This window comes from Panthera tigris, chromosome C1 (genome assembly GCF_018350195.1).
Source record: "Panthera tigris isolate Pti1 chromosome C1, P.tigris_Pti1_mat1.1, whole genome shotgun sequence".
Taxonomy (NCBI): Eukaryota; Metazoa; Chordata; class Mammalia; order Carnivora; family Felidae; genus Panthera; species Panthera tigris.
The window spans coordinates 118,392,344-118,418,308 of NC_056667.1; the positions used below are offsets into that span (position 1 = coordinate 118,392,344).

Genomic DNA, 25,965 nt, shown 5'->3' on the forward strand with positions numbered 1-25,965 from the left:
GGGAGGGCGGGCCGGACGCGCGGGGCCCTGGCCGCGGCGCCCCCTCTCCGCCAGCGGCCGCCGCCCCCGGATTATTTATCCGCAAAGTCCCGCGCGCGCCCATTGGGCCGGGGCCCGGGTGTCAGCGCGAACCCTGGCTCGCCATTGGCCCCGCACACGTGCGGCCTGACTCACGTGCTTCCGGTTTGAAGGCAAAAAGTGTGCCTGGGTGATTTTTTTTTTAAGCGAGAGAGTTTGTGCAAAGATCCGAGCTGTCAGAGATTTGAGAAAAAAAAAAAAAAAAAAAAAAAAAAGAAAAAGGCAGCCCCGGCGCTGGCGGAGACGCGCTCTCGCTGCAAAAAAAGCAAAGGCGATTAAAGGCGCTGCCAGCCTCGCGCTCTGGGCACAGCTGAGCGTGACACTCGGGGAAGTCAAACCCCTCACTCCTGCCTAGGAAGATGGCTAGACTTTAAAGACTATTTTTTCCCTTTAAGAAAAAAAAAAATTTCTTGGAGCTTTTTTCTTTTTTCTTGCTTTCTTTTTTCTTTTTTTCTTTTTTTTTTTTCTTTTCCTTTTTGGCCGTGGCTTACTCCCCATTTAAAACAAATCATTGAATCTGGTTGCAGAAAGAAAAAAAGAAATAGCCAAGTGTCTCCATATCTGGATGTCTACAAATTAGAGAGAGGGAGAGACAGCGAGATCTATCTGCTCGATAAGAGCGAGCGATCCAGGCCAGGCGCCTGGGCTTTTTTTCCTGCACCCGCCCCGTGCCTTCGCTGGGGCTTCGCCGGCCTCCTTCCTCCGCGCACCCCCACGGGCCGCTGGCAAAGTGGGGTGGGGAGCGAGGCGGGGGGGGCGGGGGCCGGCGCGGCGGCCGGGGCGGCGGGGCGGCCGAGCATGGAAGAACAGCAGCCGGAACCTAAAAGTCAGCGCGACTCGGGCCTCGGCGCGGCGGCGGTGGCGGCGGCCCCGGGCAGCCTGAGCCTGAGCCTGAGCCCCGGCGCCAGCGGCAGCAGCGGCAGCGATGGAGACAGCGTGCCGGTGTCCCCGCAGCCCGCGCCCCCCTCGCCGCCCGCGGCGCCCTGCCTGCCGCCCCTGGCCCACCACCCGCACCTCCCCCCGCACCCCCCGCCCCCGCCGCCGCCGCCGCCGCAGCAGCATCTCGCGGCGCCTGCTCACCAGCCGCAGCCCGCGGCCCAGCTGCACCGCACCACCAACTTTTTCATCGACAACATCCTGAGGCCGGACTTCGGCTGCAAAAAAGAGCAGCCGCCGCCGCAGCTCCTGGTGGCGGCGGCGGCCGGAGGAGGCGCAGGAGGAGGCCGGGTCGAGCGTGACCGAGGCCAGACCGGCGCAGGTAGAGACCCTGTCCACCCGCTGGGCACGCGGGCGCCAGGCGCCGCCTCGCTCCTGTGCGCCCCGGACGTGAACTGTGGCCCACCCGACGGCTCTCCGCCAGCCGCCGGCGGCGGTGCGGGTGCGTCCAAAGCCGGGAACCCCGCGGCGGCGGCGGCGGCGGCGGCAGCCGTGGCAGCGGCGGCGGCGGCAGCAGCGGCCAAGCCTTCGGACAGCGGCGGCGGCGGCGGCAGTGGAGGCGGCGTGGGGAGCCCTGGTGCGCCGGGTGCCAAGTACCCGGAGCACGGCAACCCCGCCATCCTGCTTATGGGCTCAGCCAACGGCGGGCCCGTGGTCAAAACTGACTCGCAGCAGCCCCTCGTTTGGCCGGCCTGGGTGTACTGCACGCGCTACTCGGATCGTCCGTCCTCCGGTGAGTACCCAACCCCGGCTGCGCCTTGTCCCCAGAACTCTCAGCCGCCACCGTGCCGGGGGGAGCAAAGTCGGCCTCCGCCGCTCTCTCCTCTCACGCCTGCTTCCTCCGCCTCACCCCTGTCCCAGTCCCAGCCGGGTGTGCCCCCAGTCCAGCGCTCCTGGCCTCTGCGGCCACCACTGGAGAGGCTACAGCTCCTGGCACGAGAAGCTCGATCCTTTGGTTTTGAAGTCCGAGCCCCTGGGGCCTTCTTTGTGTTTTACCTTTATTATTCTTAGGAAAGACACAGTCAGTCATTGATTTTCTTCCAGGGAGAGAGATGTTTAGAGCCGGCGGGAAGGTGGGCCTAGTGATCTGGGTCTGAAATCCCGCCAGCCAGGTCCGGAGGAGGCCGAAATCCAGCAAGGCTCTGATCAGAGAAATCATTGCCTTGTGTTCTTACACACGCAAACACCATCTCTATATTTTCTGGGGAGAGTTTCTTTACATCGAGATAGATTTGAGGACACACAGAAAGAGAGAGAAAAGCCTCTGATCGCTGTCTCTTCTTCCCCAGGCCGGGTAGGCAAGAGAGTCTGACCCGGGTGGGTAGAATCCAGGGAAAGACGGTTGCCAAAACGGTCGGTGCCGAGAGCCCGTGGCTCCTGGTTCTCTAGCGCTCACAGACAGTGGGAGAGGAGAGGAGACCGGTCAGGCTCGGGCCAGGCCGCGGGGGCACAGGACATGATTGACAGCCTCCTGGGCAGCTTCTCCGTGCCACGGGCTCGGACATCCTCCCGACTCTGCCCCTTCCTTCTTCCACTCCTTTCTTCCCCGTATCTGCCAGTTAGCAGATTTCCGCCAGCCGTAGGTTGGTTTCCTTTGGCCCTTTTTCCGCCTGTCCTTGCGCTAGGAGAACCCGAGGCCGAGGAGACCCGCGCTGGGACAACCCAAGGCCCCGGGAGAGGAGGCTGGGGCCTGCCCGCCTCCCGGGACGGCAGCACCAGGGAGGCGGGTGGGCACTGCGAGGAGGGCAGCAGGGGTTCTGGCCTACAATTGGCGTTCCGGGCACCCGGTCCGGCAGGAGGCCGGGCACAGCGTAGCCGTGCGCCTCTCTACTCGGGCTGCTGTCTAGCCTCCCCCACGGTTGCCGGCCGGGCGCGGATCGATGCGCGCTATCAGCCCCCGCCATCTCGAGCCCCGTTATTGACACGTCGGACTCCCTGAACCTCCGAAAAGCTGCTTTGATTGACTCGCCTGATGGATAGAGTGATTGAGCTGTCAGGCTGTGCGGCTCAGGCTGGCCAGGAGGCTACGATTTTATTACAAGTGTCCGTGCCTCTGCACACACGTACACAACAGCACTCTTAACAACGTCCCGGACGCACAACGCGCAGCGGGGCCTTTCTGGAGATGTGCACATTTCCTGGGCAATCTCTCTACCCGCTCAGCTAATTACTAATCCAAACTGAGGCCGTCCTCCCTCCCCACCCTACCTCTTAGTCCTCTCTGCACAGAGCTTAGGAGTGGGCCTTGCCTTTGTTCTTGGCCGCTTTCCTTCTTATGGGCCTGGGGAGGCAGGGTACTGGCTCCTCCTGCATGGGCAGTTCAGGGAGATGAACCTCAACCCAGACCTGAGTCGCTGCAGTTAGCCAGGCCTGGACTCTTTTGTCATAGGACAGCTGGTGACCCCAGGCGCTGGCCTGCCCCAGGAGCCAGCAGCCCAGCTTACCCCTCTGTTGCTAGGTTTGGAGACTCCGGTGAAGACCATTCTTTCCAGACAGTTTCAGATATTAAAAGGCCCAACAGGGACTTAACTTGGCTCAGTAAGCTCCCATAATCAGGACAGGGCCCACCAAGTAAGTGCCTGAAGACTTGGGTGTGAGGCTGATAGACTGAGGTGCAGGCTTTAAAGGCTGCTTCCTCTTTCCCCCTCCTCTCTCAGGGCTGGGCTCCATAGCAGCTCTCTTCCCAGACCAGATTTTGGGAGAGATTTCACCTTCTTGGGGGGAGGTTTGCTGGGGCCTCTTCCCATATTCGTCGTAGGGGCGAAGCACAAAATTCTGGCAGTATTCTCCCTCTGTCTCTGTCCCTCTGCCCATATTTTGCTCATGGATGGGTCAAGAGGGATGTAGTCTCTTTGCAAATGTCTTAAGATGGGCAGGGAAAGCATATCTGGTCTGTTTTTGTTAATCCAGGATTTTTCAATCCTGAAACTGTAGCTTATGTGTTCAAAAGAGAGAGCCCGGTGGAGGAGTGGGGAGGGTTCTCGCTTTCTCACTGGCACCATGCAAGGGGCCAAGCGGAGAACCCTGGGGGCCAGGGTCATGTGGGTAAGACATGCAACCGGGTGAATGTCTTTTCCTCTCTTCAGAGACCGGGGTGGTCAGTGTCTCCCTGGGATTCTAGAAAGGGCTTCCGTTAGGCCAAAGAGAAAGGAGACGTGGAGAGAACATACAGCAAAGACTTTGGATCTAGGCAAGCCCCTCCAAGTCCCCTTCTTATCCCCTTATTTTCTGGGGTCAATAGCCACAAGCAGATGGGGTCTTATTGTCCGTGCTGGGTGTAGGTGGCTCCTTGAGGAGGAAGGGAGGATTAGTTTGCAGGCTGGCAATTCCCTCAGGGCAGTCCTGCCCTAGTGTCTTCACTGGTCCAGTCTTGAGACTCTTTTTATTCCAGGGCTGTGAAGACAGCAGGCCCCTGACCTCCAGGTCTGGGATCCACCGGATGAGGCTCCAAATGTGTCTCCATCTTGGATTATGGGATTTAAGCCTGGCACGCGGCTCTCTGGTTCCGAATTCGGGTGTGGGGTGTACAGACAACCTCGGCCAGTTTTCCTCCGCGGCCCGTCTGGCGCCCCCCAGAAGGGAACTCGGCGACCCCAGCAGCCAGGCGATGGATTGATCTAGGGGCTAGCCGGCGGGAGGGAGCCGGGGGCGCCGCAGGGCCTCCGCAAACGCCCCGGAAGCGCAGGGCGCGATCCCCGCTCGGCCCTGCAATTCTCACGGCTTCCTCTGCCCTCTACCCCCTCCCCTCTGCCCTCCGTCCCCACCCCCACCCGGCCCTCTCCGCCGCTGCAGGTCCGCGCACCAGGAAGCTGAAGAAGAAGAAGAACGAGAAGGAGGACAAGCGGCCGCGGACGGCGTTCACGGCCGAGCAGCTGCAGAGACTCAAGGCGGAGTTCCAGGCGAACCGCTACATCACGGAGCAGCGGCGGCAGACCCTGGCCCAGGAGCTCAGCCTCAACGAGTCCCAGATCAAGATCTGGTTCCAGAACAAGCGCGCCAAGATCAAGAAAGCCACAGGCATCAAGAACGGCCTGGCGCTGCACCTCATGGCGCAGGGACTGTACAACCACTCCACCACCACGGTCCAGGACAAAGACGAGAGCGAGTAGCCGCCGCCGGCTGGGGCCGCGCGGTCCGGCCGCCGCGCCCGCGCCCCCTCCTGGCACCGCCACCGCCACCGCCGCCTCCGCCTCGCCGGCCCCACGCCGGGGGAGAAAGAATCCGCGCACAGGAGGGAGGGAGCAACAGGGAAGAGAGAGAGAGACAGAGAGAGAGAGAGAGACAGAGAGAGTTTCTCAGAATGGAGAGTCACGTTTGAACGAAACGTTTTTAAAAAGGGAGAAAGACTCGGACAGGTGCTATCGAAAAATAAGATCTATTCTCTATTCACGGTATAAGGGGCGAAACTGCGAACTCCTTAAAGCTCTATCTAGCCAAACAGCTTACGACCTTGTATATATTTAATTTCAGGTAAGGAAAAGAAATATGTGTAGCGATCTCTATTTGCTGGACTTTTTATTAATCTCCTTTATTATTATTGTTATAATTATTATAATTATTATAATTATTTTATCCCCCACCTTCGCCTCGCTGCCCCCGGCCCAGTTTCGTTTTCGTTGCCTTTTTTCTTTTGAATGTTGTTGCTTCTCCGGTGCCTCCCGCCCCGCATCGCTGGCCCTCGTTTCTCTGGGACTTTTCTTTGTGTGCGTGAGAGTGTGTTTCCTCGCGTGTCTGCCCTTCGCCTCTCCCCCCCACCTCCCAAGCCCCATCTGTCGGTCTGTCTGTCCTGCTCCCCTTTCGTTTTCCGGAGACTCGTTGAGAAATACGACCCCACAGACTGCGAGACTGAACCGCCGCTACAAGCCAAAGATTTTATTATGTTCAGAAACCTGTAGTCTGAAATAAAGTGTTCACTGTGCTCACGAGCCGCTGGCGGCCCTCCTCCTTGCGGGTTCGGGAAGGGCGCGGGCGCAGGGCTCCCGCGCGCACCGCGCACACACCGGCCGGCCGGCCTTCCCACCAGCGCGCAACGAATCCCGGGGGCCAGACGAGCGCGCGGTGGTAGAGGCGGCCCAGATCCGGGCGGATCCGGGTCTAGAGGGTCTGGAGGGTCTGGAGGCCCACGCCTGGTTTCCAATGGCGTCCAAGGGAGCCAGAAAGGCGAAACCTCAGTCCTGACTCCGGAAACACTGCTGGGGCTGTCGGGCCGCTCCCGGTGCGGGGCCAGGACCAACCTGGCTTTGGCCTCCTCTTGTTCGACCTGCTCTGCTCCTCGCTCTGGCCTGCACCTTTCCCTTTTCTTCCCTCCCGTTACCCTCCCAGCCTGGTGCGGGCTTTGCTTGACGTTTTTCCCTCCGGAAGCAGAAGGCCTTCCCAAGGCGGGGCAGAGGTGAGGGGCTGCCTCCAGCTAAGCTGCCCACCAGGGCCAACGGCTCTTCGGCTCTTCGGCCTGGCCTCTGGGCCTGCCCTCTCTGCCGCCTGGTCTTCACCGCTCTTAGTTCGGAGAAGCGATTCTGTAGGCGAAGCGGTGGGGCCAGGGAGGCACAAGGAGCCTCTCCTGGCCGGGATCTCACGGTCTCCTATAGCCCAGGGAGAAGAGGCCCGGATCCTGGGACGCTATGCAAAGCAGCAGCACATTGCTGCTGGGATTACTTTGAGCCATCTCCCAAGTGGGCACACGCCTGCCTCGTCCAAACCCCAAACCTAAGCGGGGTCACTCTCAGAATGCCAACAAAGGCTTGCTTCCTGACTGAGGGGGGCGCAGACACAAGCCTCCAGGACCCTTAGGACACGTGGACGTCCCAGAGGGAAATGTCTGCACTCTTGCCCCTTCCCCCTGGGGCCTATCCTCCTGGGCAGGCACTGGGCCCCCTATATTCAGGGACTAGGGGGAGGAACGAGAGGCCCCTCCTCAAGAGGTATCATCTTTTTGTCCAGGATTTGTGTTTTTTATGATAAATTCTCCTTTCCTCCTCCTTCCTGTCTTCTGAAATATGTGTGCGTGTACCTGTGTGTGGCTAGACGTGTAGGTGTCCTGGTGAACTTGTGTGCGTATGTGATCATGTGCAAACACGGGTGCATATAGGTACCTACCTGGTCTTGTGTGTCCCTGCATGTGTGACTATTGTGCTCGCTGAGTGTTCGTTGCTCTGTAATTGGATGCACACTTGGATGTTTGTGAGCTCATGGCGTGTGTTCGTGTGGTCGTTTGTGTTTGCACACCAGAATGCTTGCAGGTATGTTTACGGGGCTTAGGTCTGCATGGGAACTCTGTTTCTGTGTTCTTCCCTTGGGTTTCTTTCCTGTTGTTTTTGTAGGATTGATTTTGTGAGAAGTGAGAGTGGCGTCATTCTGCCTTTTTCCTTGAAAATCTTCCCGCTGATTTGGGCCTCTATCTGGGGAGGTGACAGTGCTGAGCCGGCTCCGAGTTCTTGCTCAAGGGTTTGGGGGCTTGAGGTTCAGTGGCCTGGAGTTGGAGAGTAGGTGTGGTATTGCCATGGACTCCCAACTTTGTTGCAGTAAATCTTTTTCCTCTTACCCCCTTCACGCCTTCTTGGGGTGTGGAGACTCATCTCTGCACATAATGGGTGCTCAGTCAATCCTTGAGTGAAGAATTGGAAGCAGAGGCCTGGGCCCTTCCCTGGGGTGGCCCAGATGCATGGTTTTATGGGGGTTGGAGGTACATCCTTTGCCTTCCTTGGTGGGGAAGGGGGCCTGGGATCTTCAAACTTTCCAAGGCTTCAGGTTAGAGGGTCAGAGACTTGGAGCCCACCGTCCTCCCCCTCTCCTCCAGGTAGCTCGGGACATCTAGCCACATCCAGAAGTGGTGTTGGGGGCGCCCTGCTCTGTCGAGAACCTTCTCCTTCGAATGCCTGGAAACGAGGCTACCCTTTCTGCATCCTTCTTCATGGTGGCCCTGGGGGTCCCGAGGCCACTTCAAGACCACCAGATCTAGCGGCTGGGGTAGAGGCCAATGCAAGCAACAACTCCAGAAACGATCCTATTCCTTAAGGCTCCATTTCAGCACTCTCAGGAGGTCAAAGCTAAGAGCTCTTCCCCTTAACCTTGGGGGAGAGGGACGAGGTGGTTACCCCTCCCCAGAATTGTATTAGTGAAGTCTATGGATGTGTCATTATTATGTAATTTGATTTCTTGCCCATATCTCCTTTTATCTTCCAAACATTATGGGCAAAGAGAATTTTCTTTGTCCGGTGGAGGAAACTGAAGCTCGGAGAATTTAAATATTTGTTCCGTGCCTTGTCCGTGGCTGTGTGTCTTCTTCTGTGTCATATCTACTCTTAGCACCTGACTTTACCTCGGGAACCTGGCCAAGGCCCTGACCTTCCCACCTTCTTGCCTTCCTCCGTCCTCATTTTCCTTTCTTCCTGATTGGGGCTGAGGAGAGAGGAAGAGGACTTTGGTCAGTTCTCTTTCTTGTTCCCCCTCTAAAAAAAGAAAGTAATAATAATCATAAACAGGCATTGATTTCTCTGATTTATGGGGCTGGCTTTAGTGAGCCGCCTGTGTATTAAAGTCTGAGGTTGCATCGAAATAAATACTGGCGTGTGCTATCCCAACTTCCTCATTTTCTACCTTTTTTTTAAAAATGAGCGGATTGAACCATAAACTTAAATCTTCCTCAGCCCAGAAGGAAATACACACTAGCCGAGTCTAAACAGTATTGATCCCTGGCTCTTTCTGAGGGCAAAGGTCTCTGTTTTCTTGCTCAAAAGTCTTGTTCCTTCAGTAGGGTCAGGGGGAGGCTGTGGATGGAGGAGGGGATATTTGGGTGTGGGGGGCTGCCTTGTGTGTCTGGGCAAGCTTACATGTTTGTGGGTTGTCCTGTGTGTGGTGGGGTATTGGTAGGGGATGGTATTGGGTAGTTGTGCCTCAGCTTGGGAGATGGAAGTGTGTGTTTTGGGTATATGGATGCCAGTAGTGACTGGTGTTTGTGAATGTGTGCATGTGTGCCCAGCTCTCTGGCTCCCTAGGCTGGGTTTCCCAGGGCACAGAGAAGGAGTGGTCTGCTAGCCTGCCCCCCTACCTGGCCCCCACAGCCCTGTGACCTATGACAGCACTTCCAGAGGTGTTATCACCAGGGAGGTCACTGTGTCCTAGTCTCTCCCCATCCCAACTTGCTGCCACCCCCCCCCCCATCCAATGCCCTCAGTAAAAAGCCTGGTTGCAGGGGCAGGGGTGAGGCTTGGCTGACTCCTGGAGGCCAGAGGCCAAGGCCACGGTTGGAGAGGCCCTGTTCAAATTCCTTGTCCTGTGTCCAGGTGTCCACTGTGGTTCTCAGGTGTGCTCCTCAGTCCCTCCAGTGCTTAGCCTAGATTTTCTGTGTTGGAGAAAACCCATTCCTCTGGCAATAAAAACTGCCTTCCGGTATGCACCAACGTGCGCAGGGGTGGGAGGGGCAGGGCAGGGCAGTGGGCAGCAGCCCTCCCTTAGCTTTGCCTCACCTCTCCATGGGGACGTGGCCGTGTGTCCTCCTCCCCCCACCCCCACCAGCGAACTCGTTCTTCTCTCACTTTGAACTCAGGTGAGAGGGTTACACTCCTGTGGCAACTTGTGGAGAGGGACAGGGCTGGGGACCCTGCCAACCCCCACTCCTCCCCCAAATGCTTTAGGCCAGTCTTTTAATGAAGTCCCGTTGTTGGAGGGGGTCCTCAGGGACCCTTGAATAAAAAGGTTGCATTGCACAGGCAGGGGTGGGGTGGTGGGGAAGTTGGGGGTTGGGGGAGCGTGGAGGAAGGGTGGGGGTGGGGGGAAGTCCTGAGAGAGTAAGTACCTCTTTCAAAAGCAAGGGAGAGGAAACCGGCCCCCGCCCCTCCCCCCCAGCTTTCCCCTGAGTCCAGTGTTCTTCCCTGTGTGCCACTGAGTGGGCAGTGTTGAAGCACAGACAGCCGCTCTGCATACATGCACATGCTTCTGCACACAAAAGAGCAGGTGCATACATTCATCTATGCCTATATATGTGCATGTGTGTAAAATATGTGCACATATACCAAAAAAATGTTGAATGGGCTGAGCTATAGAGGTGTGTTCCCCACAAGCACAGGGACGTTGCCTGTGTAGAAGCTTCTGGCACACATTCACGCATGGTCCAGGAGTACACATAGCGGTGTGCAATACACATCTGCATGCCCCAGCTCTTGGGCTTCCCGTCTAGCCTGTACAGGGACAGGGCGTTGTTTCCAAGCCTGGGACGTACCTGCTTGTCCCTTCCGTGGAGGCCCCCAAGAGGAACTGGGGTGGAGGTGGGTGAGTTGGTTGGGTGGGGGCCAGGAAGACTGGAGTCAGGGCAGCCAGGGGAGTGGTGGGGTGGCCCCTTCTCTCACCCAGGAGGCTGCTGGGTCCGGGTGGCTCTGGGCTCAGACACAAGGCACACTTAGTACAACTCTCTCCATCCTTACGATGTCCCCTGCACCTTCTCAGGTGCATCTCCTGGGGGAATGGTGGGCCTCAGGCAGGGAGGTTTCGAAAAGCAGATTTTTCAGAGAGCTTGGTAAGTCCTGGGCCATATTTGCCCCTAGAATTTCCTTCTAAATGCAGCCTTTCCTCCGCTGAGGTGTCACTCTGGAGATGGGACTCTGGAATTCTCTCCACAGATGTGGGAGTGGGTTGCTTTGGGGACATTTGGGAAGATTTCAGCCTCAGTAATGGAAGACTCCGGGTATAGGTGAGTCTGTAAAAAGCAGGATTTACTGTGGGTGTATAGGTACACACATCATACCCTGAACCGAGAACTGGGATCTTTCACTCTAGCCTGGGCTGTTGGCAGCGGGAGTGAGGTGGGATGGAGTGGTGGGGTGGGAAGAGGCAGTAGGAGTGTTGTGTAGAGGGAAGTGATGGGCACCAACATCCCCCCTCCTCGACTCTGCTGGGGGAGGGGGTAAAACTCAAGAAAGCTTTAGGGGACTAACAGCCACCAGCGGATTCCTCCCTGCCCCCCTCCCTCCCCCCCAAGCACACCACTGGGTGTTTGGAAGCTTCCTCAGGGTGCACTCATCCTTCTAGAGGTCTGAAGACGTGTCCAGCAGGTGCCAGAGGGACACAGTTGCAAGCGCAGAGGGGTGGGAGACCCCCGGGGGGCCAGACGGAAGGAGTCGCAGGAAGAGAGGGGCCCACGAATATTTAAAATGTGGCCACAAGCGCTGTGAGAGTGGGCTAGAGCCCTGACGGAGGCCAACGAACTCCGCAGAAAGACCCACAGTTCTGCCATCTGATAAAGCCCACACAACGGGAAACTTGACCACAAACCTCTGCTGCTGCTTGGCGGCCTCCAGGGGGCTGGGGAGAAGCAACCTGTAATAGTTGCAATGTTGTCCAAGCTGAAGGTAATGTATGTGCTGAAGAAGACAAAGCAAGTCCCAGAAACCACCTCAGCGGAGCTCACCCTGTCCTCCTCTCCCCTTCACTTCCACCGGCGGGACTTGTCCATTGGACAGGATGAAGGCAATTCAGAAGACACTTCCAGAAGTTTGAAATGGTTAATAACATAATCATAATTTACTTGCCAGCACACACTGCTAGCTATTTGGCATAATTTACTTAATTCAGCCGCACGCACTTCTTTGAGTGGGATGTTATCATCCCCATTTTACAGATGAGAAAAGTGAGGTCCAAGGCCGTCTTGCCACAGTCACACCAAACCACATGAAAACTTACACTGTAGTAATGCATCATAAACTGCCAGGCTGACTCGCCTTGGCAACAGGCTCAGTATCAAGTCTCCAGCATAGGGAGAGCTTGGCACATGGTAGGGAGAGGCGCAGACTTGGGTTCAGGGCTAGTCTCTGTCTTTTGGACTCTCAAGAAGGAGTGGCTCTCAGCCCCCACCCCCGACCCTGTACTTCCCCTCAAGTTAGTCAAGTCAGGGCTGAATTCCTGCTCTCACACCGCACTCCACCCGGGTCTCAGATGGAGTTCCTGGGGGTTCCGTCTTTTCCCCATCCAGAGGGCCCCCGCCCTCCACAATCAGCGGGGTCTGCTTCCCTCCTTCCTCTCCCACCTGCTCCCAGGCCGGTGGGTAGAAGCGTCCCGCCCCAGCCGGGCGACTCCGACTTTGTCCTTGTCCCAGCCCGGCCCGGCGGCCAGCGCCCTGCCCAGAGGACACTTCGCAGATGCACTTCCGGTCAGCGCGACCCAGGCCGCAGGCCCCGACCGCCCCGAGCACCCTCTGTCGAGTGGCGTGTTGGAGACGGGAACGCCTCTGGGGCTCGCGATCCCTCCGGGCACCGCGAAACCCCATTTCTGCCTTCCAGCTCGTGCCGTGGCTCGTGCCTCTCCGCTCGTTGGGGACGCCAAGAGAAGGGCCACTCCGGCCCGGTCCTCGCGCCCGACCTCCTAGCAGGCGACAGGGACTCGCGCTCAGGCCGCATCTCTCCCCCGCCCCCGCCCCCGGGTTCTCCCAAGTGACTGTTCTTTGTGCAGTTTCGATTTGCGTCTAGGCCGGGTTCGCGTTTCTTTCTGTCATTTTCTATGGGCTTCCCAGCCCCCGAGTGCCTCCACGTCCTCTGCTCCAAGCTTTCTGTTTTCTGCTGCGGAGGCCATCCTCCTGTGGCCAATCTCTCCGGCCGCTCGGACTCGGCCTCCGCTGCGGGTGTGCCCGGGGTCCCTTAGGCTCCCCGCCTTCCGCCTCTCCTCTCCCCGGGGCCCAGCTCCCAAGTTTGCTCCCCGCTGCTCCTAGGGAGGTTGGCGCGTCCCCAACCTTCCTGCCCCCCCCCTCCTCAGGCCGGCGCAGCGGACCAGCGCTGACCTTGGAGGCGGCCAGGCTGCCCCTCAGGGTTCTCCGGTCATCCCTGCACCTCCTTGACTCGATGGCTCCCGAGTCGTGGCCGCTGGTGGCGGGGGGGTGGGGGCGGCGCCCTTCCCCTGGCAGTAACGCGCAGCGGCTTGCAATCTTGGCTGCACACGCCGTGGCTCCGAGCGGCCCCGGCCTGGGGTCAAACCAGGAAGGAGGAGGGGTGGACCTCAAGGCTGGGAGATCCGACTTTATTTATGTTGCTTCAACTTGTCCTGAACGGTTAGACGAGGAGCGCTTGCGCGCACACACACCACGGGGAGTCCAAGCCCTCGCTGGCTCGACCCGCCGGCTCAGCGCCCTGCGCGCCCTTGGCCCGCCCGAAGGCCCTGGCGTCAGAGGGCTCGGCGGCGGCCTCCTCCGTGCGTGGTTGGGGAGGACCTGGCCCCAGAAGGGCCACCAGCTGAATTTTCCCGGACTAGGTGAGCGCCCTCCGAAATCCCCCATGCGGGATCCATTTTTGGGCAGAGAAAAAGTTGCAGTAGCAGCCCAGTCCCCTGCTGCCTCCCCCGTCAACAAAGCGAGCACCTTCAGGGCTCAGACATTTGCCCACCTTCCCTCTCCTTTTCTGGAGATAATTTGGCCAAGTCGCTTGCCTATGCACAGCTGTGGTTTCCCGCTCGGGTTCACTGTTTACTTGGAATTTCTTTAAAACCAGCGGCGCCAAATTGCCCTCGCTCTGCGTCTTCTCTGGGCGGCGTCCGCCCAGGCCTCTCTGGAGCTTCCAGAAGGGCGAGGCCGGGTGATGAGGGCGCGAGACAGGCCTCGGCCTAGCTGGGAAGCATCCTTCGATCCGATCCTTCACTCGATTTCCCACCTCTGCTCCCCGCTGCCGACGGAGCTCAGGCTTTCACCGCTGGCCTCCTCACTTTGGGCTCCTTCCCGGTGCTGTGTCCTCCTTAGGCGCAAGCCATGGCGACTGGGGATGCAGACCCCAGAGAGAACGGCTGGACTCAGTTCCCCTATCACCAGGCCTTGAGTTCTTTATCTGTTGTCTAAAATGCCTTCGCAGGGCCGATTTCACTGGCGGTTCATGTCTAGTGCTGGTTGGTTTGCCAATGGCAAGGAAGTGAGGCGCCCGGGGTCCTGGGGGAGTGTTGAGGGAGGAGGGAGATTGGAGTATACGGTCTCCCAAGGGAGGTCACTTGTATTCAGCTAAAGTAAACAAAGTTCCCCAAGGGGAATAAAACTTTTGGGGCCCTCCCACCCAGCAGGACCTGGGAGTACCGGGTCTGGAAAGGAGGTACTGTGTTCTGGGCACCCCAGCGTGCAAACTTTGGCCCCAAACAGAAGCAGCCACCAAGTGAAAGTAACCAGAGAGGCACGACCACGGCTGATGGCTGACGTTCCTGCGAGAAGTGCCAGGGAAGAAGACACCGCTGCTCCCAGTGGTGGCCCAAGGCAAAGCGGAGGTCTCCATTGAATCTGCTCATTTGCCTTTCTCAGGGAGGACGTGTCTGGATCCCTTCCTCCCTAGGCTCCCGCACCCCCTCAGTCACCCCAGGTATCTTTGTTGGTATCGCTGCCTTCCTCCTAGGAGAGCTGCCGCGTTTGGATTTGGCCCACCAATCCCAGCAATTCCAGACCTGGCAGGCCGGGGCTCGGCCCTCCCTCCAGCTTCCCCGGGTGGGGTGGGGAACCCCCTTCTCCCCTCGAGACCCTCCAGAGCCAGAGTGTTGATGATCATTACTTTAAATTAAAAGTCCCTTTTTTCCTTTCCGTCTAAGCCCCAACTTAGTTTCAGAGAATGAAGCGTGAAAGCTCTTTTATGGAGATTACCGATGCTTCATTTATTCCCGCAAATGGCAAACACGGCCCGGGAAAAACCGAGCGAGCGAGCTCCTTGTCTCGGATCCTCAGCCGTCTCCGTGTTCACAAGCTCACTTGGCTGTGAGACGCGTCGGGGAAAGCGCCTGCAGTGGGCTTACCTGGGGAAAGGAAGAGCTGCTTTGCTGGGGCCCCTTGCGGCAGTCACCCGCTGGCTGCGTGGGATAGAGACCTGGCCCCAACCCCTTGACTTGAGAGCTGAGAGATTTGGGACCAGGGGAAGCCGGGGTGGGGAGTCCAGGGTGTTATCCCTGAAGATCTGTGAGGAATTGAATTTATGCCCGAGCAGTAGATGCTGGTCACCCCCGCTACTGCATTTCCCTGTCATTTCCTATTGACAGTGGAATTTGGGGGCGCACTGCAGGAGAGAACCGGGAGACCCTTGGGCCACTTCCTGGCCCCATTCACATTCACATTTCAGCCTTACACCAGCCTTTGTGACCTTCTCCATGCTTGGTCAAGTGGCTCTGTCCATAGTGACGGCTCTCTGCCCACGGTTTTATTTTGGTACATATGCACAGCCCCAGAAGGCAAGTCCTTCTGGAAAGGGTGGGTCTTTTTAGAAATGGATCCAGAGCTTTTTAACCTTTGATATACAAACCTCACCTGGCGACCTGATGGTTGTGTCCTCCGTAATCAGGGATCCTTTGGTCATTTCACAATGGACAATTGGAAGGAAGTATAATGGCCTCCAGGAGAAAAGTGACAGAGGGTCCTTATTCTTTGGAGACAGAGAAGGAAAGTTTGAAGAGGGAAAAGTATAAGCTTCTCCAAGGAGAATTTCCCAAAGTTCAGGCTTAAATTCCTTTGTGACACTGTGTTATTAACTCCAACACAGTGGCGTCTCCACATTCCGGCCATCCCACACTGGGAGCCCCTCTAACACAAAACCTATTGTTTGGGGGGGGGTGTGGATAACCGGGAGGGGCCGGCCCCTCTTCCTCTCACCTTACAAGGCTCACAGGTTGCAGGGAAAGCAAAAGCTCGGCTTTTGTTTCAGAGGGGGCCTGTGGTTTTTGTTTGTTTGTTTTTGTTTTTGTTGTTGTTGTTTTTGTTTTGTTTTTTTTCGTTTTTTTAAGAAGATAGCCCTTGGAAGCGTGAGAGTGAGATTTGCCCTCTGGTATCAGTGGACCAGGCTGAAAACAATGTAGTTTCCCTTATTATACAGTTAGTGAGTTGTCTACAGCTTGCAAGGGAGTCAGGCCTATGTAGGTGCCTTTTCTGCCCTTGATAGAGGATGATACACCACAGAGGTCCTCAGTGGCGAAGAGGGGCAGTTGGAAATGGATTTTGAGAGTCAGGTCACCCCACAGAGCCTGGGAGCTTCTGCTGATGCAGTGAAGGAAAGTGGGGCTCCCTAGGTGGGGCAGGAGGGGGGGTGCCACTTGAAGTATATGTGAACGCACAGCACTGAGTCGGGAAAGGAGGAAAGTGGGCTTGCGGCTTGCATGAACAGTTGCCAACTTTCATTAATTACTCAGTCACTTCAATGCAAAAGCAAATACCAAAATGCTCTGCTGCCTGCCCATTCTGGATTAATGGCCTGCAAAATTAGATGAGGAGGGGGCCAAAGACAGAGTTGAGGTGTTGAGGGGTATTCAAACCTTCTTTCAAATCTAGAGGGCTTTTTGGGTTGTTTTGGTTTCCCCCCTGCCCACCTCCCCCCACCCCCCTCCCCACCACCCCAGAAAATGCCCGAGGTGGTGGTCAGTAAACAGAAAACTTAAAACAAGAGGTATTCTTTAGTGAACAGAGGTTGGAGGCTAATGATGACAAACATCAGAAGGAAAACCTTCTGCTGTGTCCTGATCAATTATTCAGTCACTTGGCCTGGCCTAAACTGAGCGTCTGGGGTGCAACAAAGTGGGCACCAGCGGGAAGGATTTCTCACGGTCCAGGTGCCCGTGGTGTGGTGTAGCCCAGATTTTCAGATTAGCCGAATGGGCTCCTGAAGGCTACGCCCAGGTGTTTGGCGTAGGGTAAGCCCATCTCTTAACTTTAGCAACGTCAGAGACAATCCCTCTGGGACCTTTTTTGGTGGGTTAACTTAGCTGAACTTATGATCCGTAGAATAAAAAAACAAAAGTCAGGTTAAGGTGCACCTGGCCTTCGTTTGTTATGTCCGTAGCTTCAGGAAAAGAAAAGATTGCTTCCCTAGTTCAGCCACACAGCATCTGTTGAGGTGAGTGGAATATACCATGGATTTACAGAATTTAGAGGTTAGGTGTGCTTTTCCTTGATACTTCTTCTTGTCCTTGTATTTGCTTTTCGCTGCTACGTGTGCCTGCATTTCGGATGGGTCTTTCTGGGGATGGCGTTGGCACAGAGCGATCTCAAGTGTGGCCTTGGGTCTGGAACTGGGCATTTAGGGCTGGGCTGCAGGGTGACACTGCGTGCTGGTTGTCAAGGGAAGTGGCTGAAGCCGGAGGGGCATGAGTGAGATGGCTCCAGGGCTAGTTTGGGTAACATTCAAGAACATACCTTCTGCATCGGAAGCGCCGCATTTCTGAATGGGGAAAGAGTGGGCAGAAATTTGAAACGTCTTACTGGGGCCATTTTGTGTGTAATAGCTTGCGGTGAGCTCACCATTGCAGGCGTTGTCCTGGAAGTTTACATTCTTGGAATTCTGGTGCTCTTTCTGGGATTCTTTTAGGCACAGTCTATACACGTAAACTGGTTTGAGTAAAAACGACACGGTGAAATGGGAGTTGGTCGAAGCCAAACAAACAGCAATGTGGCTCTTTAAACTGCTTTCCTCACCTTGCCCAGACCAGACTGTGGATGGAGAGCAGGCCTGTGGCCGGGCTTCCCCCAAAGGGTACCGTGTGCCCCCAACTTCCTGGAGTTTCACAGGGTGTAGGAAAGGGGACAGATTGAGGTGGGGGCGGGGGGAGGGACTGGCACTCCAGAACTAATTCCCTTTTGAAATCAAGTGAATTTACCCCTAGCAAATACCTTTCATAAAGTTGGAGGATGTTGAACCCCAGGGGGAGGAGTCAAGAGGGGGCCTTTGAACTGAAAGGTGACTCATGTCTCATTGGTGTTCAGGTTTGGAACTCAAATCCTAGGCCCTTGTGTGTGTGTGTGTGTGTGTGTGTGTTTCCTCCGAGAGGTTATGGTACCTACATAGAGGCTGCACTTGAACTGCTACAACTTAAAGGAAAACTTCCTTTTTTCTTCTTATTAATTTCTACATTTAAAGACCTTTATAAAAGAGATGGTTCTGTGTATTTTTCCTTGGGAACCCTAGATAGTGTGATGCCAGCCTCTCGGTGGGGCCAAGAATTTAATTTGCACAGAGGTGGGATGCCAATGACCAAACAGAGTAAGTTCCAGAACCACTGCAGTCAAGACGGAAAGAGCCTCCTCGGATGATGGGCCTCCTTATCTTTGGCATCAAGACAAATGGGTCATCACAATCTCTGCACTGTTTTTCTAAACTTACTTAGAATCTCATCTCTGGCATTCCAACAGGCAGATGCCAGAGCGAAAAGGGAAGTTTAGGCCACGGTTTGTCCTTCGAATCTGTTGTTTCTTTATTTTCCTGTGTGGGAGGGAGTGAAGAGATTACAGGGGGAGAGGATTTCTGGGCATCTTTCATGGTAGACCTAAGACTGCTCTTTTTTTAAAAAACGGAGTTTGCCATTTAATAAATAAAACTGCACATGTCAATCTGGGAAATGTGACGTGTATTTGAGTGGATAAAAGATTCATGAGGTACCAAGTCAGGGGACGGGTTGGATGCAGTTTGCTTCCGTTTCTAGAGTCACGTTCTGAAGAAGGCAGGTCCCTCCCCACAGGTAACTCGGGGCAGAGGCCTTCATGAGGGGGAGGAGCCAGCCAGACTCCTGGGCCAGGGGTCATTTTTGTCCTCCAAGTGCCTGTCCTTACCCCCCAGCTGAAGTGGTAGGAAATGCCTACAATGACTTTATGGGGAAAGGAGTAGGGGGGTGCCCTTGAGCTTTGGGTATTCCATTTGGACTGTTTTCTTTCTATCACTCCGTGTGTCTGAATGGTGGGAGCTTTCTCTCTGGAAGAGAATTATTTCCATGCACAATTGTCCGTCCTGCTCGGAAAGTTATGGCTGCCCTATAAAAGGGGACTGCCGGTCTCCCTTTGTCCTAGGTTGGGAAGGCCTCCTGGTCAATAAATACATATTAATCATGTAAAAGGATTGACATGCAAATAAAGGACACCATTGACAAACCCTGGATGGCAGAGGAGAAGCCCTCTGCAGCTGTGGTCCTGGCCGGAGGAAGTCAGGGCCGCACCAGGCTCTCAGTTGGGTGTTTTCTAGAGGGTTAAACACCCTTTTCCGATAATTATGTGAAAGAGTTAATTGAACTGGAGATCGCTCTAGGATCTTTTGCTTGCATCCTTCTTAGCTGTGCCACATCTCCAAGTTTTTTGGTTGTGTTTTGTTTTTGTTTTTGTTTTTGAATTTACGTCTGGCAGTAGGCAGGCCGCCCTTTGGATCGCTGTTGTCTCTGGGCCCAACTGGAAGTCTCCGAAGGTACTTTGTTCTTCTGATCAAAGAAAAGTTGAACCAAACAGAGAAGCGGTTAAAAGCTTAGCTGAATTTTTTTGAGGAATGCTTGATATTTACAGGAATAATTATTAGTTGCCATTATGAATTACTGCTTATGAAATAGGGTGCTTTACATTGCTGGAGATTTCTTTACAGAGCAAAAAAGACATTACAAAATAACCTCGGTGTAGGCAGGACTAAGCTTTGATTCGTATTCTTCAGTGTGCATGACACCTGTGGGCATGTTACAGTCCACAGTGAGTTTTTGGAGACCTATGACCACTGAAGACTATGACTTGGTGTCAGGATACATACAGAAAATCTTTTGCTGTAACAACAGAACAAAATACAGTGTTATATACGCCTCGCAGAGCTTTGAGGTGCATCTAATTGCTTTATCCGTTATGAATTATTAGAATATAAGAAACTATCTTAACTCCTCTGGTAGACTAAGTTATGATATATACTGAAATAGAAGTGAAAAGCGTTTGAGGAAATGCATGGTCTAACTTTGATTTTTCCTCCTTGAGGGGTGCGGGATGTGTGAGAGGTAGACAATTGGAATTTACATGTGTTAGGCTCAGAGTTATGCCCATAGGCACTTGTCAGCCAAACTGCATGCATTCAGGAACTTTGAAATTGGACCACAACAAATTGTAATGATATTCCTGCTCAGGCCATAGGTGTCAAAGTAGGCCTTGGTTTGCTAAAGACTGTGGATGTCTGGGGGTCCCGGCAGGTCAGGCCCTGGGAAGAGTCACTGGGGAGGCATGCGCGTGGGCCTGGTTGCTGTCTTTCTTTTGTGGTCTGTGTCTAGTCTTATCTAATGATCTGCAACTAACAGATCTAGGCACACCAACTGGAGGAAACAAGTGGGAATATAAATGGTCTTGCTCTCCTGGTAAGGAGCGCGAACCTGCATGTCTCATGGATTAAATGTATCTGAGGATGTCGCAGGGCAGGGGAGGACCCAGCTCTTTCTGTGTTTGAGGGCTATATTAGCACTGACCAGGATATTGACTTGTCAAAACATTTGCATTTTCCTTTAAAGTAAATTCATGAAAATGTGTTTCGATGGGGCTGGCTGGTTCTGAAAATCCACACTCAGTTTAAAAGCAAGCACTAAGTCTCCCCAGTTCTCGCTATGGACGTATGATGCTGAATGCGCTTTGCTAATGTTTGTCTAGATTCTGGAAGAATCAAATGTTACCTAGAATTCGAACCTAGCAAACACGTTGTCTATTGAATTACTGCGCGCGCGCGTGTGTTTGTGTGTGTATGTCAAGGAGAAAAGTAGCTACCGCCGGAGATAAATTATTTAACATGATTTTTCCTGTATTGTGGAGAGCCAGGCTGAGCCTCATTTTTTGGATTATGATTTGTATTATGAAATGCTTATCAAATGTTTTCCAAAGATTAGTTTAATTTTAATTAAATAAACCTTTCTCAAGAGGAGGCTCCCAACTATTTCTTGTACCCAGAGGCTAACGTACTTGTTGGTTTTAATTATTTTCTGCTGTTACCCAAACTGCTTTGGGTACTCCTGCCCAATTAAATCAAAGGCGCAGGTTCCTTATACACAATATGTTTAATATTTAATTTTAATTAAATTAATTAAATTGTTTATTTAATTTTATGTGCATTATTGTGCGCAGAATGATGCAAAATTCATGATAGTAAGAATCAGGGTAGGGAGGTGAGTCGGAAAGAGCTTTCGCACAAGCTAATTATGGAGCTTCAAGGAAACTTCCCCATCATTTCCAGGGAAACATGCTTCCAGAACCTGAACTTGCTCTCACAGCGGTCCACGACCGGCAGCCCCCTCGGATGCGGGTTTGTTGGCCTCTTGCACCCTGAGCTCGCCTTGCGCTTGGAAGCGGCCACAGCTGCTCGCGGAGGCAAGGCTACGTGCGGGCATGTACACGCTCACACCGTTGCCACGGCTCACGCTCCAGTGACATTTCCTACGCTGCCGAACCGGGAGCCGCCAGCGCAGCGCTCCTGGAAAGGACCAGTTTCTCCCAAAGACGCAGGCAGAAACTTCCAGTAATGTCTTCCCACTCAGGAAGGGCCCGTTCTCCTGGCTCTGCGTGGCCGGATCCGGGCCAGTGCTTATAAATGCGGAGGCTTGGCAGAGGGTTCCCGTTAGGATAGGGAAGCAGTTCCTTTCGGGGAGGGGGCCGTTGGCTTGGCTCCGTTTCCATTACGGTTTGCATCTTTAGGGCACAGTTTTGTGTGTGTGTGTGTGTGTGTGTGTGTGTGTGTGTGTTTTCTTTTTTTTTTTGCCGGAGTGTTTTCGTCTTGCACTGTAAGAGGCTCAGCTGTCTCCCACTAGGGTGTTTCGTTCCCGGGAAATCTGTTTTCACAGACATAGGAAATAGACACCCCAGATTTCTCTCATCTGAGTTGGGTCTAAACCAAGGGGCCCTGGAATAAAACGTCTCAAGTGCCTAGGTGAACGCAGCCCGCTGAATTTTGAGGCATTTTATTATCTCTCTTCCCGATGTTCCTGACTTACGAATAATGACAGTATCACCATCGTGGCCGGGCACTGGGGGCACCTGGGCCAGATTTTCCAAACTTGACCTCGTGAAGTGACGCACTCGCTAAACGCCTTTTTACTTCAGGGTTTTGCACATCTGGGCCACGGGTGACCACATTTACACAATTCATCACGCTATACATTTTTTCTTGGGGGGGGGTGGACTGTTTCTTTCCTGGAGTCTAATGCTTATTGAGACTTGTTAACTGAATTAAGTGAAATATAACCTTTAACGTGATTAGCTCAGCCGTTGGGAGAAAAAAAAAAAGGAGAGGAAAAAACAAATGGAAAGAAGGAAGAAAGACAGTGAGAAAGGATAAAGAGAGAGAATTAGTGCCCTTAGGTGAAGTTCTTTCTGTTCCTACCAGCCACCTTACTTGAGGACGGGGTGCTAAAAATAAACTCTCTTTCTCTTTGCTGTTGTTGTTTCTTTGCCTTTTCCCCCCTAAGGCTGGTTTTGTTTCAGTAGATTAAATATTATCATAAAAGTAGCTGATGATGCAGTAAATTAAAAATCAGGTTGTGGAATATTTTGCAAAAGCCTTATTATATCTACGGCACTTACCCAGTGGAGGCAGGCACTCGTGTTAAACCCAAAACGTTTGTCAGGATGAATTTTTGCCTCCCGTAAGGGTTCGGGAAGTACGGCGAAGCACAATTAGCCCGAATGGAAAACAAAAGTGTACAAAAGAATAAACAAAGTAAAAAGTGAGTTTAGAAGGAAATTAGCATTGACTCCCTGTGTGTAGAAAAAATAACTTCCTCACTCTCCCTTTATGCTGCACATCTGTAAGCTTAAAACCATTTGTAGTATAAAATACAAACCTTGTGTAGTTGCAAGAAATGTATCTGAGGACAGATGCAATCGAATTTGTGAGACACTGCTGTGTCACCACGTTTAGCATCAAATTATGAATTAAACAAGAAGAATGAATAACAAATTAGGATTCGCCTAAGCTTAGCTTTGTGCAGTGGGACAATGAAAATTTATTTGAATTCTATTCCTTGATGAGGTTACAGATTTTCTCCCCACAGAAGATACCCATTAATGCTGTGGAGACAATTATTGGAAGTTCATTTTCTGTGCACATTTTAGAAACCTTTTCATGGAAGCAGGAAACTCCTGTGCAGATTTTGATTTTTAGAAAAACCCCTGTCCTATGTAACTTTTCCTTTGCAACTCCCAATGGAGGAATGATTTGTTAGAAATATTTTGAAGATGATATCAGAAGTAGCAATGCTGAGTTGTGTGTGTGTGTGTGTGTGTGTGTGTGTGTGCGTGCTTTTTTTGGTTGTTGTTTGTTTTGTTTTGCTAACGTGTAAGAACAACAATTGTTAAAGATTTGGGCTCTTAAGAGTACTACAACAGGCTAAGAAGTGAGAGGCTTCTTACATCTGGACTGTTTGTGAAAGAAAGAAAGAAAGAAAATGAGAGAGAAAGAAAGAGCAAGGAAGAAGGAAGGAAAGAAAGAAAGAAAGAAGGAAAGAAAGAAAGAGAGAAAGAGAGAGAGGAGGGAGGAAGGAAGGAAGGGAGGGAGGGAAGCAGGGAGAAAGAAAGAAAGAAAGAAAAGAAAGAAAAGAAAAAAGAAAGAAAAGAAAAAAGAAAGAAAAGAAAGCAAAGAAAAGAAAAAAAGAAAAAGAAAGAAAGAAAGAAAGAAAAGAAAAGAAAAGAGAGGAAGAAAGGAAGAACGCTAATTTCCAAAGCCAACTGCACTTTTAGAAGTACAGTCAACTGTTCTCCTCACCTAACTGGAACCGGGAAATAATGTGTTGTGACCCTGGCTAATGCCTTCACCACATGCTGAAATTGGGGCGAAGAAAGGAAAGGTGGCTGGAATGCTCACAAGGGAGCAGACAAGCAGACAAGTTAGATATAGTGGGAGCCATTTCTTGTGTTGCTGGATGTGAGAAAACTTTTCAAGCTCTTAATGTAACCCATATGCATCATCATCCCAGGCTTATTAAAGAGGCTAAATAGATAGACGTATAAAATAGACATAAAAATATCACCTGGACACATACTGAGAGTATTTTGGGAAATTAAACAAAGCATAACCCAGTATGACTGCTGGTTATTTGCTACAGAAGTGTATGTTATACCTAAGTGATGTCACCTTAAATTTTTAAAGCAGCTTTGTGTCTTTGAAGAGTTTGAGGGTTACAGGAAAGTGGTGGAGACTGTTGCCTATTTTTATGATTATTGTAACAGTTACAGGTTTTCAGCTGAGTTCATTCTCCAGAGAAGGAAGGCTTCTTTCTTTCGGAGGCTAGATTTGATGCAGTTTGGGTAGTTTCATTAGGGCTCCTGTCTCCCTTGAAGCAGACACACGGGGCTTCACACACAAGATGAGCTTAGAAAATAAAATCACAGTTAAGGGTATGCAAATAGCGGGTTGCTTAAACAAAATAGCTAGGTTTAGTCAGAGGAACGGCTCTGATGGATTGTTTTCAAGTAGGTGTCTCTGTGGTTTCACCTCGCCTCCCTTCCAGCCTGTCTGCGTCTAGAGACGCAGTCCCTGCTGGCTTGCTGGGTCCTGCTCGCTGTCACCTTTGAGATCTGACAAAAAACTGGGCCAAACCCCGACGCTCCCCTCTTTCCGCCCTTCCCTTCCAAGTCCAAAGCTTGTCCAGCGCCCTTGCCCTAGTATTTCTGCTCTCGGGCCTTGAGCCGTAAGTAGTTCATATAGTATGTTAGTTTTTGTCTCTTAATTTCGTCTCTTAATTTCAAAAGTTGGGAGCTAGGGAGGTAGTGTGTGTGTGTGTGTGTGTGTGTGTGTGTGTTTGGTGTAACCCGTCTTGGAAATCAATCACCAAAGTGACTTCTCAGAGGTCTTACAAATCTCGTATTGGCTCCCTCCTCCTGCTGACCCCCCTCGCCCTCTCCCTGCCTCCACCCCAACGTGCTAATCACATTCAGGCCAAAGGCAGGACTGGGCTACCTGGCTGCAGCCCAGAGGACATTTTATTTTATTTACAGATGAGCTGTTAACCCCTGAAATATGGATTCATCTGGAAGCTGAGACACAAGGAAGGCTAGCCTGCTCGGGAAATTTTAGCCCAGAGCTGCAGTAGTACTCACCTTAATTAGCTGTGTCATTCAGAACAGAGCCGACAAGCCAGCAGGCCCGGCAGGAGGGGGCCGCCTGGCCCCCTCCCAGCCTTGCCACCCGAGGGGACATGCAAACATGTGTGCAGCCCAGGGCCTGGCCTCAGAGTGGATTCCACTCCAGGCTCTGATGGGATCTCTGCTTTCTTTCACCAAGTGGGTTCCAAGGCGATGATCTCACGCCTGGGTTTATACACTTTTGTGTGTATTTCTAAATGACAGTTGACCTCTTTGAAGCAATGACTTCGCAGGGACACGCCCTTCTTCCCACAATACTGTAACTACTCATGATCTGTGAAGAGCCTCTCTTTCAGAACTACCTTTATGACTTAGTTTGCAAATCACATATTAATACACATGCCCTGTCACAGACACATAAAAGCGGTCTTGTGATTTTATATCCAAACCTCACTCTTGCTCAAAATGGCATTTCCCAGTGTGGTCACTCACCTATTCATCAGACTTGGCTTGAAAGGACTTTCGACTCTTTCCCAAATTCGGATCTGCCTTGAAGCAAGAAACTTCTCTACCACGGGGGATTTCCAACACACTTCCTGAAGCGTTCTTAGGGGTTTTAGGCACGGCAGCGTATTTGGAAGAAACTTACGAGTCCCTGGGTGTCTCTCGGAAGGGGACAAAGCACGCTTTGGATGTGAAAGTTGCGCGTTGGTGCGAATTCCGTTCTCAAAACAACTTAGCCAGTATATCTGCCGTCCTGCAGCCCACCTCGCCACACCAAGCCAGCCCGGACCTTGCTCCTCTGGTCGCTGGAGAAGTAGTGAATATTTGTTTGAATTTCAAGCAAAGTAGGGTGGCAGGTTCCTCAGATGTAAATCAAATGGCCTGGTTTTAAGGGCACGGTGAAATGGGAGAACCTGGCAGTGCTATGTCTTGTAGCAAACTCTTTACTTGCATTTTTAAGACTTTCCTCCCCATGATATATAGATGTGCAGATAACAGGGATGGATAAAAATTCATTAGCCATGAAGCAAGTTCTGAGACTACCTCGCTGGTGACGGAAGACCTAATCCTCAGCAAGCATGGTTTTTTTTTGTTTGTTTGTTTCCAAGCGTTTCTTACGTCTATATGTTATATCTATATTTTTTAATGTAATATGTATATATATTTTATTCAGCCTCAGG

The 25,965-nt window shown here is 52.8% G+C and overlaps 1 protein-coding gene across 1 annotated transcript; it reads left to right on the forward strand.

Annotated features, from left to right (window-relative positions):
- The first annotated feature begins 876 nt into the window (after positions 1-876).
- On the forward strand, positions 877-5,123 carry EN1 (engrailed homeobox 1). Its single transcript, XM_007091180.2, has 2 exons — positions 877-1,747; positions 4,807-5,123. The coding sequence occupies exons 1-2, from the start codon at positions 877-879 to the stop codon at positions 5,121-5,123; spliced, it is 1,188 nt and encodes a 395-aa protein (XP_007091242.2).
- Positions 5,124-25,965: the final 20,842 nt, after the last annotated feature.

What these genes read in the sequence shown, in the direction of transcription:
- EN1 (XM_007091180.2), top strand. Translation starts at nt 877, where the DNA reads ATGGAAGAACAGCAGCCGGAACCTAAAAGTCAGCGCGACTCGGGCCTC. An exon ending in CTCGGATCGTCCGTCCTCCG is followed by an intron (nt 1,748 to 4,806) that starts GTGAGTACCCAA and finishes CCGCCGCTGCAG; the next exon opens with GTCCGCGCACCAGGAAGCTG.